At 43.0% G+C, this 14,282-nt stretch overlaps 1 protein-coding gene across 1 annotated transcript; it reads right to left on the reverse strand.

The window, feature by feature from the left end:
* Positions 1-1,701: 1,701 nt before the first annotated feature.
* tekt4 (tektin 4) lies at positions 1,702-13,295 on the reverse strand. Its single transcript, XM_088613432.1, has 6 exons — positions 12,241-13,295; positions 10,615-10,685; positions 9,702-9,845; positions 6,181-6,403; positions 2,876-3,030; positions 1,702-2,322 (listed from the first exon to the last, which is right to left on the reverse strand). The coding sequence occupies exons 1-6, from the start codon at positions 12,772-12,774 to the stop codon at positions 2,109-2,111; spliced, it is 1,341 nt and encodes a 446-aa protein (XP_088469558.1). The 5' UTR covers positions 12,775-13,295; the 3' UTR covers positions 1,702-2,108.
* Between the last annotated feature and the right edge of the window lie 987 nt (positions 13,296-14,282).

Below are 14,282 nucleotides of genomic sequence, written 5' to 3' on the forward strand. Positions count from 1 at the left end.
ATGGACCCACATTGAGCTAAGTCATGTGTGACTAACTCCACAGAAGCTCTGTTGTCAAACAGGGCTCTTGCCAATGTAATAACCTAGTTGGAAGTTTCTGAAGCAGTCAATTTCCCAGCATGGGTTTATCATTTTTTCTAAAAATAAAACATTTTGTTTTTGTCTACAAAACCCTTTTTCCAGGAAAGCCATGGGGTTTTATTGTGAAGGTAAAGTTGTTTTGTTTTTTACTTTTTTCATCTATATCACCTTGAACCTTCAGGTTTGACCTTTTTAGATGTGAAGAGACAAGCACAACAGGTCTTTGTGATGTAACTGAACTCATTGGTACTGAGTCTGTTACGAAAGATGACATGATAACTTGTATTCTCCCACCATTGGGTCATTTGGCTTAGCCGAATTAGCCTCTGTATGGAAAATGTTGCTGTATGGCTCTGGAGCTCTGGAGCTGTCTTTGAGAGGCTATGATCAATGAATGCACAGAGCTGAATACATCATACTACTTGGACATGAAGCATCTAAGAAAAATCATGTTTCTTTAAAGATTGTCTGGTGTTGGTGGACCAAGGAGTGGCACCTTCCCCTCTGAAGTCCTAGAAATATGCAATTGTCCTCACCCCTCCTCTTATCTAGTATTTCTGATCATATATGGCAAATCCAGTGGCCCTATGTTTGGGGCAATTGTCTTGGAAGTAGGCTCAACCCTGAGACTCAGACTAAGAAAACTGGGAATCTTCAATTTTAGTATGCCGGGCTGGTTTGTAGTGAGATTCATTATCCACTTCTAATGCCTTTTGTGGCAAAAGGGCAAGAAACGATTAGGCTGGTTGCGCTAATTTATCTTCTTGAAAGGAAGCAATACACATTGGACTGACATGTCAGCGAGGAATCTGAGCTAGGGATTCTGTGGCTTGAGCTGGTACGTTGCACAGGGGAAAAAAATGAGGCTGAGTCACAGGGGTGGTGGACTGTATGAAGTTTTGGCCTTGTATCTCATGAACCATCTTGATTAATGAGGATTGAGAGTCCCAAATGTTGGAGCTTTTAATAATTTAATTGAATTGAATTTCATCCAAACTGCATAATCTTTATATTACTCTTCACTTCATCTCCAGCGCTCAAAGGGCGGGTAATGAAACTAGTGCTTTGCTTGTTCTGGGCCAGGCTCTGTCAGGATTGTGCTTGCGGGGGTGGAACAATGCCCTTTATAATTAAGGACAAAGGGCGACACAAGCGATTGTCTTTACTGTTATCCTTTTCAGTGTCCAGTGTTTTATGAAAACAGTCACACCGCATTTATATAGACTGAGTGTTTCATCTTATTTTTAACCCAAATAAATATGTTACCATATACCATCCCTCGTGGCAGCACTCTTTTTATGATTTCTTGGGCTAATTCCTTTTCCTTGCTGTCCTTTTTGCTCCCTTGTTTTCTCCTCAGTTTGGGTTTTGGCTGGGCTAGCTTTTTTTCTTTCTGTTCACCATACCTCCGTTTCTTTCTCTCTCTCCACCCTCCCCTTCTATTTCCTACCTTCCTGCCTCTGTACTACTGTGCAATAATGCGCTATAATCCTCCCTTTCTACCTGTAACTTTGAAAGGGTTAGTTTAAGGATTCTGCACTGACAAGTCCAGTGCTACTATTAGAGTCAATATTCAAAAGTCATCCCAAACACCTACAAAAGCTACAAAATGATATAAGGTAAGGAACACAAGGAAGAAAGCCTTTATTTTCCACACCAATAACTGGGAAGGGAGGTGTACAGCATGGATTACTGTGTCTCTCAAATGTTAATGCTAATTTTGCAAACACAATAAAGCGGTACGTTTAATAATACCAAAATAAAAATGAAGATGAAAAGAATGACAAATAACTTTGGAAGCCTTTTTGTCTGTATTTGTCACCAAACTCCCTCACAACGTACACTGACAAGACTGGATTCCTTCCAAACAAAAACGCCAGAAATCCCAGCTCAGCACGCCTGTGGAGCCACGTGCTCACCGCAGCTGCACAGGAAAACAGAATTCAGAAAGCACAGATTACTATTCTTAATCTCTGGGTGGATCAGCACTCGTGCTCTTTCTGCTTTTATTGGAAAGAGGGAGCAGCTCAGTATCCAGTCAGTCTGATTACAGTGGGATATCTGGTGCGGTGGGTCATGCATTTGTCACGGTCAATGAAGAGACTGTTGGCCTTGCAGGCAATCTCCTTCTCCAGCACCATGCGGGTGTCCTCCAGGTTCCTCAGGGACTCCCGTGACAACTCAAGCTTCTGCTTCAGGGCCTCGATGGAATCGGTAATCTGCCCCACCTCGCTAACCAGCCTGGTTGGGAAAACGGCAAAGAAATCAGTGCAAAACATGTAAGCCCTAAAAAGTCCTGAAACTAAGGCAAACAACTTTAAATCAAAGAATCCCAAGCGCTTCGTAGTGAAACCCCACATGAGCCAGTGACTATACAGTGCGGCGCAGCCAACACTGGAAAGTAAAACAGCAGTTGTGATGCGGCTTCATTTGCATGATGGCTGGTTGTAGCTATATTGGTTGTAGGCAGTCTGGATCCAGCTGCGTTTTTAGTACAAACATTGCTCCAACAGCAAAAAAAAACATTTTAAAAGAAAGTTTTGTAAGTTTTATTATATGCTTTACAATCTAAACATTACCTATTTATCATCATTTTAGATATTCAAGTATCTATGTAAATCTTCCTCTATTTTAATTCGCAAGACTCTGTGTCACAGTATATCACTACTTGTTAACCTGACTGTTGTGTATGGGTGTGAGAGAGTATATAGTTAACACGTGTATTTTTTTTTTCTGGGTTCGCTTTTTTTGAAATACCCTTCTTCATAGTTTTTTCCCCACGAAAAGAGCTGACCTGAGCTGTGATGAGTCTCGGCAGAGCTCCATGTTAGGCCTGAATGATCTCTGGTACAGCCGGGACTGAGCCACCTTCATTGGAGCCTCCTTATCTCTGATAGCCTGCTGCAGAGTCACTATGTTCTTCTCCTGACCACCTATCTGCTCCAAAATCTGACGGACACAAAAGGGACAAAGTAAGCAGACATGTTACATCTACATCCCCAAAACTAGTGCATATAAACACGAATAGCAGCATTTTAAAACTCTGGGGTCTGATGCTAAGTAACAATAATTCCTTACACTTACATACAGCTTTTCTGGACACTCCCCTCAAAGCCCTTTACAGGAAGTGGGGACTCCCCCTCCCCCACCACCAGTGTGCAGCCCCGCCAGCAGCCAAACTGTGCCAGTGCACTCCCCACACACCAGCTAGTGGTAGGGAGGAGAGTAATGAAGAGGCCATGACTGGTAAAGGCCAGGGGCAAATTACTCTTACCCCTAATCTTATCATGAAACACCCTGGGATTTTTAATGATCGCGTCAGGACTTTTTTATAGTATATTCACAATACTGGCACATTAGGATCCACATGGACCACTGGGTGTGCACCCCCAACTGGTCCCACTAACACCTCTTCCAGCTGCAATCTTAGCTTTCCCAGGAAGTCTCCCATCCAGGTACTGGCCAAGCTCGCAGCTGCTGAGCTTCAGTGGGTTGCCAGTAGTGAGTTGCAAGGGTGACATAGCTGCTGGCTAATGTCAATGTCACTGTAAAGCTGAAACAAAATTCATGAGTTCAGACTCATGAACAAGAGTTCATTGCTCTCTTATTCATGCAACAGCATTAATGTGGAGTCTAATTTAACAGCACATTTTAAATTTGAAAATGTGACATTAAATTCTACTAAAGGTTCAGAGCCAAAAGATTCTCAATTACACACCCATCTCTGCCTGAATTTAAGGAATTTAATTTCAGGACCTTATTGAAAAAATTCACACACAATTATTAAAACTATAGTAACACCACGCCTCTCAGAACTTCACAAGATAACTTAATGAAATCTCTTTATACAAAAACATCCCTTGGGTAAAATTTGTAAAATATGCCAAATTATGGAAATATGGCCATAATTGCCCCTTATTATTTAGAAATATCCAGTAATCAGCAAGCTGATGAAGTGCTCATTACTAAGACTGGAATTGTCTTTCAATTTAGTTTCACTAGATTATCTTAAGTGACATGCTGAGGTTCCAGCAAAACAAAGCAGTCGATTTATGTCAATTCATCTACAGTATCAATTACATTCTGAGCACACAGCATACACTAGAAATCGGATTGTCCTGAAATAATTTGGGATGAGTAAACCAAAGAAAGATTCCTTGGCTACTGTGAAAGTTACATCTTCCATTACATTTGTACTTTTTTGTCTTTAAGCATTTGGGAGCTCGGCATTATGTTATTGTGAACTGAATTTAACGTTTCTATTTCATCTTTTGGCACCTGATCATAAACTTTATTGCGTAATGTTTAAAATGAAACAACTGAATATTAGAACCAATAGCATTTTCTTGTTTTTCAAAAATCTCAGCATGTTATCTGTTCTACATTTGCTGAAAAACATCCTTCTTCTCTACAGATGTGTTATGTTATATTGTGGATCCTGCTGTCAGGGAGTAAGTTCTTCACTGATGGGCTAGACAATGACATATACTGTAATGTTACAGTACATTCTGGAATGTGGGTGGCCAAAATATACATAGATATTTTATGCGGTACTTTACATTATGTGATTTATCTGCTAATGTTTACACTTTTCAAACTAGGCACCCTGAAGTGATTGCTCATAATTGCATTCTGAATAAAACAAAGGAGATGCTAAAAGTTGATAGGAAGATAAAAATTATCATTAGATTTAGCAATCATACTGAATGATACTTCATTATGTAAAGTGATGTTAATGTGTCACATTATTAACTTATCAGTTGAGGCACAGTTTTTGGATTTCATAAGCCTAAAATTCTTAGACTTGCTGGAGCGTTCCCTTAAAGGGGAATAGACATACTGTAGATTTTATTTGTAATCTAGCATTAAAAACCTGGAGAGATCCCTGAACTCTCCATCTACTTCAGAGTCCCTCTAGATCCTTGCACTAGATCTAAATAGATGTGATGCGCAGTGATTGAGAAACAATGGTAAAAGATTTGACTTTGTTTTCAAGTTGACATAAGGTAAACTCTCAAACTGGTTATTTTTCTTGATCCCTGCTGTAACTCACTACCTCCTCAGATTTTTCAGATCCTTACATTTCATGGTGCCTCAGTTTTGTGCTCATTTGATTTGGCACCAGGGATCAGTTACATTGGAATTGGCATTGGGCATGTAAGAGTACATGTAATACAGATATCAGCTAGCAGAGAGTTGGACAGAGAGGGACATGTCCAGTGAAAACTGTGCCAGTTTGTCCTGCATCTTACAATTCTGTGCACTTGACAGAAATGCATTGATGTCTACCAACATTAACTTGCAGACCCAAGAACACTATGGGACATTTTTCTCCATCTAATGATCTAGTCTACTTATTAGGCTTACAACAACATTTCCAAGTGAGTGTGGAGCTCTGACTGGAATTAGCTAAGAAGCAGCCAGTTGTCCAATTAATTGAGGATAAGCTCTAAAGTTTCAGAAGGACTAGGACCATGTCCATGCATCAATCTATGAAATGCAGAGAACAAGACCAACAAATGTTTCCTGACTCAACCTTGTGTTGGTCAAAGAGGGTGTTGCTGTGAGCTATCTCAGTGTCCTCAAGCCCTCAGTGGAGACTTGTAAGGTCCCTTCCCTTAGAACAGGGACGAGGGATCCCTAAAGCCAAAATCAGCACTCTCATGGTTGAGGTGCATGTCCTCAAGACTGAAACCACTTTCCAACAAAATCAAGTGTCTTGAGCCTCAAGGTCAGAGCAGAAGCAGCCAAGTTAGAATTCGGGGTTTCCTGACATTCGATGACAGAAGCCCCCTGTTGAGGCAACGGGGGACAGGCCTGTCAAGACTAAGGTCTGTGTCCCTGAAGGTGGCGCCAGTGTACCACCACTTTAATGACGTGGCTTAGTCCCCTTCATCGAATTTAGGGATAGGTCACCATACTGCGCCAGTGGTGATGCCCTTCCCCTGTAGGAGATGACTGCGTTCCACGTTGCAAGGGAAACATACATTTCCTTTACTGTGGGTTCCACAGTAGTTCACTGGATAGTCTACACGACTAGGGGTGGTGGATGTAATCGGTAGCTTGCCCTACACCTCTGGGCACGGGACGCGGCAGTACCTGATTCAAGTGCTGCTCCAGCCTGACCTTGGCTGCGTTCATCTCCTCGCAGCGCTGGGAAAAGGCCCTGTCCACCACGGTGCACTGAGCCCGCAGGTCCTCCGCCGTATCCTGAAGAACCCGGTCAATGAGGGCGCGGAGGCTGACGGAGGCCTGTTCCTCTCGCTCGGCCAGGACGAGGTTGTCCTGGGTGAATTTAGTCCACGTTTCATGTGTCGACACACTAGAGAGAAGCATGCAGAGAAAAGAAAATAACAGACAATGCACTGCTTAGAAGCTGGAGTTGTTTGCTTACAACACTAATTACATATGCATGAAACTGACTGAGAAAATAGTATCCACCTTCCTTTTTTCTTGAAGCAACTTTCAAGCACTTTCTCTTACTGACGTTATTCACTTTTATCTGGTTTCATTTTGGAAAGTCATGGGGTCAATTTGTTTTCTTCTTTTTCTCAGATAGGAGCACAAAGGTGCAGAAAAGGCTGTCGGACAAAGTCGAGGAGGAATGTCTGCAATTTAACACTTTAACATGAGGGAGAAACCGCTCAGGTCTGAAACTCCTGTCAGCTCCAGCTGTTGGAGAACCAGTATTAAAATAAGGCAAGATTTCTAAAAAATGTACAATATTTATTTGAGCACACAGAACATAAAAAAGAACATAAAGCAACTAAATAAATTAAAGAGATCCTTTGGGCTCACTCCAGAACATCTGGCTCAATTAATTATTATTAATTGATCTGAGAATGCTATCCAGACTATTTTCAAAAGAAGCCAATTTTTCAGCTATGATTGAGTAGCATATTTTAGATTCCCACAGCCCTTTCTGTAAAGATGTGCCAACTGGTTATATTTCTTAAATGTTTTCACTTCACTTCTTCTTCTGTTTTATGTCTAGGAATAAGGGTGCTTTCTAATTGTTTTAAAGTTTCCTTCTAATATATTATATACATGAGTGCAGCTTTTTATTTGGGGTGATTGTTGAGAATTGTATTCATAAAGTATCTACTAAATGCACACTTAATAATAAACATAGTCATGTACAGTATATAAACAAATATGATCCTGAAACTGTTATGCTACACAGCTTACAAACGTAATTTCACACAATTAAACATTTCGATCCATCCATACATTTCCTAACTGTTTTACTCTTTAAAGGGGAGCCAGAGCCTATCCCAGCAAGCAACGGGCACAAGGCAGGATATACCCTGGATGGGACGCCAGTCCATCACAGGGCAGGCATACAGAGACACACTCACATCAGGATCACTTCTTCCCAGAATCCAATTAACCTCCCACCATGTCTTTGGACTGTGGGAGGAAACTGGAGCCCCCGGAGAAAACCCATGCAAAGACTAGGAGAACATACAAACTCCACACAGACAGCACCCCGGGAACGCAGAGTCCCAGTGCTGCCACCCCAAATTACAGTATGTACATTTACACATAATTCACTGTGTTCACTGCAATTGAGACACATTTTCCATCCAAAACACCCACTTTTCTAATTGTTAAATATCTTAAAACTGGATATTTCAATTAAACGTCTTTGTTCAGAGGAGGTCTGTCTTTCTTTAAGGATGTCTTTACAAGCCATGCTGCACCCAGAATTGCACAACGGTGGTGAGCTATCCCAAGTGCTATTTATTTACTGTAATACAGACTCTGCTGGAGACTAAATAACACTCCCAAACTCATTTCATTTATTATGACCTGAGTGGTGTAGCACAATGAAGGATACGCTGTTTTTTTCCTCAATCTATTTGATTAATATGATTCGCCCAGAACAGAACCTGCTGTGAATCAGGATGCTGATGGACAGCATTGTTAATCTGATCACAGAGCTCCATGGTGTCCTGTGGTCTCTGTCTCCTATTACAGGAGGTGAGATAGGCTCTGGCTGTGCGTTGAAGCTACAGGCGACCAGAAAGCTGTTTCAGTATTCGTGACCAGAGCATGTCTTCTATTATATAAAATAATATAATAGAAGATATACTTTTCCCTGAAGAACAGGATGCTAAAGGCATTCCGTGACAACTTCAGACCTTCCAGGAACACAATCGAGTGCTTGTGCGATTCTGTGATTCACTTGCTTAGAAAGTCAGAAAAAAAACATTTTTTAAGATAGTTCAGGTGGGTAGCTGCGTCAGCATGTGTAGGCTGCAAAGGAACAAGTAATAGGTTTATTCCATGCTGAAAAAAAGGAGAAAGAGAACACAACCTTTCGGCCGTGGAGCCTTCTTCAGGTGTATTTTTTAAGATGTCGGCTTTGGTGCCGTGTTAACAATAATCAGAGGCCACAACTCAGCCTTAAAAGGTAAATTAAAAAAAAAAATTAAGGAAGGGAGGCCGTCACGTTTTGGAATCTTAAAAGCCTAGCAAGATCTTATCTTTTAATATATATCTATCAATTATTGAGACAAGGAAATAGATACAAGTGTTCTGTCTAGCTCCATCAGAGCAAATGAAATACTTCTAAATAAAGCAAAAACATGTTGTTTGAATGGTCCATAAGACCTCTATGAGAAAGAACCTAGAAGAAGACCTATAATAGGTACTGAAGAAACATGGAAACAAATGTAGGTGGTCTCTTCTCAATCATTCACCAAAGACGAAATGAATAGTTGACAGTTGACTAGCAACATAAGAACTGTTACAAAGGAGATGAGGCCACTTGGCCCATCTAAGCTCTTTAGGGTAATTAATGAAAGATTAATGATAGTGCATTCAGATTTAAATGCACTATCACATAGATCGCACTTGTGTCATCTGGTTCAAGTTTCACTGATGATTCTACAGAAGTCCACAGGGTAAACTTTGTCAGTGCCTTTGATCGCTTGGAACATAGTGTTTGAATTAGATCTCATTGGCTTTACCATCTTCTGCGTCAGATCATTCCAACAGTGAGAGGGACCAATGGACAGGTATAACAGACACAGTGATATAAAAAGTAACATTTTGTAGGGGTAATAACCTCATCATATTTACTTAACTTCCTTTCAAATCATTTAAGTTAAACGTTAACTGTGACCTTTTGCGTGATTCAGAACTGTTACCCGCACTTCTGCACTGTTTGGAGGATAAGTTCCTCTTTGCGTTAAAGGCTGTATTTTACAATAGCGTCCTGCATTTTATAATATAATGAAAATGATATTTTCAGTTCAGATGATCTCCATCCTTCTTAACTGGATGAAAGAGCCTGCTCAAGAGGTCAAAGCAAAACTGTGCAAAGTGTTTAGAAACTGATGATTTAAGGATGATCCAGTAACCTGCTGAACTCAGAGTACCCACCCTACTTGAACTCATATTTAACCTCAAACAGCACTCTGTATTTATGTTTTGCTTTAGCATAAATTACCATTTGAATAGGACCCACCTGCTTTTTGTTGTTGTTTCTAATTGTACATGTACAACTTACAATATCAGACAAAAAACAAGGCAGGGAGGAACAGGTTTCAAACGAACATCCCCAACGTGTTACATCCTGCCTGTGTAAATATTGTCTTTGGATCACTTCTTACTTGTCTTGGAGCTTGGCAGAGTTGAAATGATACTGAATGTCTGCGCTCAGGTTGTTGTATCTTCCACACTGGTCGTCCATGTTGTAGGCTTCATACTTGTCAGACCAGTCCAGCTCCAGGGTTTGCTTGACATCTCTGTTTGACCTTGACACAGAGTTTCATGTTAGAACAAGTAAGACCTAGGTTCCTAATCCAATTTACGTCTCAAGTCTAATGACATGGGGAAAACGATTATCGTATGGAGTTCTTCAAAATATCCACCCATCCACTTTCTAATCCACGTTTCCAGTACAGGGCACCAGGAAAGCCTAACGCAGCCGGCACAAGGCAGGATACACCCTGGACAGGACGCCAGGCCATCGCAGTCTTCAAAACACTAAAATTAATAACATATTCGGCTGACACTTTTATCAAAAGCATCTTACAACTGCACCCATTTATACAGCTGGGTATTTGACTGGAGCAGTACGGTTTAAGTATATTGCTCAAGGACCCAAAACAGTGACGGTGCCGTGCTTTAGATCCGAACCCACAATCTTTAAGTTTTGTGTCCAGAACCCTAAGCACTGCTGCCTCAGTAGAAATCATTATTACACCCCAGTCAAAATAATTAGAGAAATGTAGTTTTGCAGTATAATCTGAACTCATAGTATCATTCTACACAGCACAGAAGGGCAAACAATATTATATAGGATTTCCATGAGCTGCTAAAGGTTGCTCAAAAGCTTCCCTGAAAAGACAATAGCATTGGGCTTCTTCTTACATTTTAGCCTGCAGGGGAGGATGATCAAGGTTACCTTCAATAAATAGCAGGCGCAAACACTGCAAATATACACTTTACAGATTCTCTATTCAAAAGGTTTCAGATTATGAATGGAAAGTTAAATCAAAGTGACCCTAAGCGTCTCCTCACCTTATTTGATTGATGGCTTGGTCTAATGTTCTCTTCAAAAGTTCCTGGACGTTCCGGATGAGCTCCACCTCCTACATCAGTTCAACAGATAAACACAACATGACTAGTATTTGACTATAAAGAGCCCCAGGAAACAATATATGGGCCCACTTGCCATTGTTAATCTTGAAAAACCAAGTTCATTAAAGACCTAGGCTTTCAAGGTTTGTTTTTGGTGTTGTAATACCAAGGTAGATCAATCAGAAAATCCAATAGGTTAAGTGCACTGACATTGAGGTCAGATTTTAAGTTACAAGATGTTCAGCATTGTACGCAAAATCTGTCATGCAGTTAGCAGTACAACCTGAATTCTAATGTTCAGTAAAATACTAGAGTGACTAATTCAAACTCTGAACAACATGAATGTACACATAGGATCAAGGGGATTTTCCAGGAGAGTGATTCTATAGAAAATAATCATCTGTATAAACAAAAACAATACACAGATAGCTTATACTGTATATGACTCTTAGCCTATCGTGTTATATGATGTTCGGTTTCAGTAGTCTGTATTTTCTACATTTACATGTTTATTTATTTTGCTAATCCTTTTATTTTGCCCCTTTTCCTTTTGATGAGAATAACTGCTGCTTTAAGATAATAGCAGAGACAACACGGTGGCACAGTTATTAGCATTGCTGCCTGACAGCACTGGCGCTCCGGGTTCCAATCCACACCTGTATGTTCTCCCTGTGTTCATCTGGGTTTCCTCTGGGCGCTCTGTTTTCCTCCCCCCAGTCCAAAGACATACTGCAAGGTTAACTGGCCACAGGAGTTGCAAACTGGCCCTGGTGTGGTGGGAGTGCGTGTTTGTGTGTCCTGCAATGGACTGGCCTCCCAACCAGTGTGTACCCTGCCTTTGCCCTGTTGCTTGTCGGGATAGGCTCTGGATGGAGAGTATGTACCTAGTATGTAGTGCTGGAGTGCCACCAAGTGGACAAATCGTTTACTGCAAAGAGAAGGAACAGGTGTCACCTGTCGGTTGCTGTGTTGGCTAATACTCAGGATCATACATATTGTGGTTCATATTGCCTCCCCACTGTCAAATATTTACTTCGTGAATTTGATCTGCTTTTTGCGCAGCGGTGTAATCTTCTATGCAAATAGGGGCTTCCTGTGTGATGTTTGAGCGCCTCAACAAACTTCTGCGTGAGATCATCCAGGTGGGGCTGCACATTGGTGGTGGTGGAGGGGAGTCCCCATTACCTGTAAAGCGCTTTGAGTGGAGTGTCCATAAAAGCGATATATAAGTGTAAGCAATTATTATTATTATTATTATTATTATTATTATTATCTGCAGTCTGCAACCCGCCACGGTCACGACACGCTCAGCTGTGGAGGGCAAGCAGGCGGGGCTCTGTCATGGACACACGCTGAGTGGAGGATGCCCAACACAAGCGTGCGCCTTTTTCAGCGTTACACAACGCTGGAACTCTTTCCCTCTGCGACCCCAGCAAGCACCGCCTACAGAAGAAGAAGCTGTCGTGGCCGAATTTCTTCCTTGGGAGCGACACAGCCTCCCCCCCATTGCCTGCTCTCCGCGACGGACCAGGGGCGGGACTGAGCTCGGGAACGGCGAGGTCTCACCCGCAGCAGCTCGACTTCCACGCCGTCCCTGACCAGGTCGGAGCCCAGCCGCCGGCCCCTGCACGCCAGGTTGTCGGTGGCGATCGCGTAGGGGATGTCGGCGGCGTCCAGCGCCCGCTCCAGGCGCCGCCGCTGGGCCTGCAGCAGCTCGGTGTCGGCGGCCAGGGCCTCCGCCTGGCGCTGCAGCTCGGACCTCCAGAAGTGGGTGTCCTGCAGCCGCTCGCCCAGCTGCCTGGTGGCCTCGGCCTGCGCCGCCAGCGTGGCGGCCTGCGTCCGGCTGCACAGCTGCCGGGTTTCCTGCCGCAGCCTCTCCGACCGGTCCCGGTCGGCGGCCGCCTGGTGGAAGGCGGACTGGTTGTTGTGATGCCACTCGTCCGGGGTGTACTTGGCTGAGCGGTAGCCCGCCGTGGCCTCCCCGGCGGACGTGAGCATCCCCTCGTTCACCGCAGCCTCCGGCGTCCCGGGCGCCAGCGGCTCCTGAGCCACCCGCCGGGTGTCGAACTTGGGTCTGGACGCTAAAACGTGGGCCGACATGACTGCTTGGTTCCGGGCCTCAGGATCGCGTCCAACTCAAGTCACAGTGTAGGCATGTAGGCGGATCGCCCATGCATGTGCCTCGCAGGTGTGCGCGCCGGTACTTCAGCTTCAGTCTGTTTGCAGGCGATTCCTCGCCTCTGTTAGCTTGGCGTTGCCAGGGGTTTCTGTTGCCAAGGACGCGTTGCTAGGCCCTCCAGCGCCCATTCATAACGGGGTGTAGTTAGCGAGAGGGCAAGAGCGCGCAGAGGCGACCGGACACCCACATGCTCATGCTCTGTTACTGCCGGCGGTGCCATGGAAACTGACGTCATCTGTGGGACCGAAGGTCACCGTCTTTCCAGGGAAATGTTTGTGCTGGTAAAGCAGTCAGGAACACGTGTCTTCTTTATGCAGCCAGCTCTTTCCTCTTCAAATACAAACACATTCGCCGTTGACAAAGGAATGCAAAATATTTGGCCGCTGCTGGCTGTTGGGATATCCAGTGCCTGGCAAAAAGTACATCCGCACAGTGTATTTCGACTGTGTTGCTTTGAAGCAACGATTCATCTGTATTAATACACAAAGCTATTCCACACATTCGAAGCGAATATAAAAAAGGACTAAAATGGATCATTAAGGAGAAAGAAAAATGGAAAGGTATTCATTCCCTTTGTGGTGGCGAACGTAAATGAGTTTAGGTGCACAAAGTTACTGTTAAAAGGCATGCAATGAATTGTGTGGCCTCTATCTGTGGGCAATAATAATGGCTTATATACTTTTAGAAGAAATACACCTGTCTCTGTAACGTTCCTCAGTTATGTAGTGAATTCCTAGCAAATGCTCAACCATGAGGACCAAGGCGTTTTCAAAACAACTCAGGGTGACAGCTGTATAAATGCACAGATCGAGAGAAAGGCATACACACATCTCCAAAACCCTTAATGCAGTATATATGGCTTTGAGAATTTGGTCATTAGGAACAGCAAGGCCCCTAAATCAGACATTCCCTCCAATATGAGCAGCCCAGCAAGGGGGGAACTGATTAGAGACACCACATCATCTCCAGTGGCCAGTTTGAAAGAGTTTCAGAGCCCAGAGGCTGAGATCAGAGAAAATGTCACTGGGTCAACATTACCCCGGATCCAAGCACAGTTTCATCCTGAGTAATTGGACACAGAACCTCTAGTAACAGTCTGAATTAAAAATCAAAAACACAGGCATTTCTTTAAATCAAATGACTAGTCAGCAACTCAGGATTTAGTTTAAGTTAAAGGGTGCAGAACTCCTGGCTACTTCCACTAGCTGGAAACTCAAGCGTTTAAAAAAAAATAACTCCCATTATCGTTTTTAATTATTTCATTTCTTTATATTCAAAAATGCATGAATCATACAGTTGAGGGTTCATGAAATCCTTCTGTAACAAGACCGTGCACACTTGAGAACGTCTTGTTCAATGAAGTTTACCTGGGTGCACCTATGCCCACTAATACCACTGAGTTAAAGTTCCCTTGTGACATTGTTTCTGT

The sequence above is a fragment of the Lepisosteus platostomus genome, chromosome 19 (genome assembly GCF_059453375.1).
Source record: "Lepisosteus platostomus isolate fLepPlt1 chromosome 19, fLepPlt1.hap1, whole genome shotgun sequence".
NCBI classification, from domain to species: domain Eukaryota; kingdom Metazoa; phylum Chordata; class Actinopteri; order Semionotiformes; family Lepisosteidae; genus Lepisosteus; species Lepisosteus platostomus.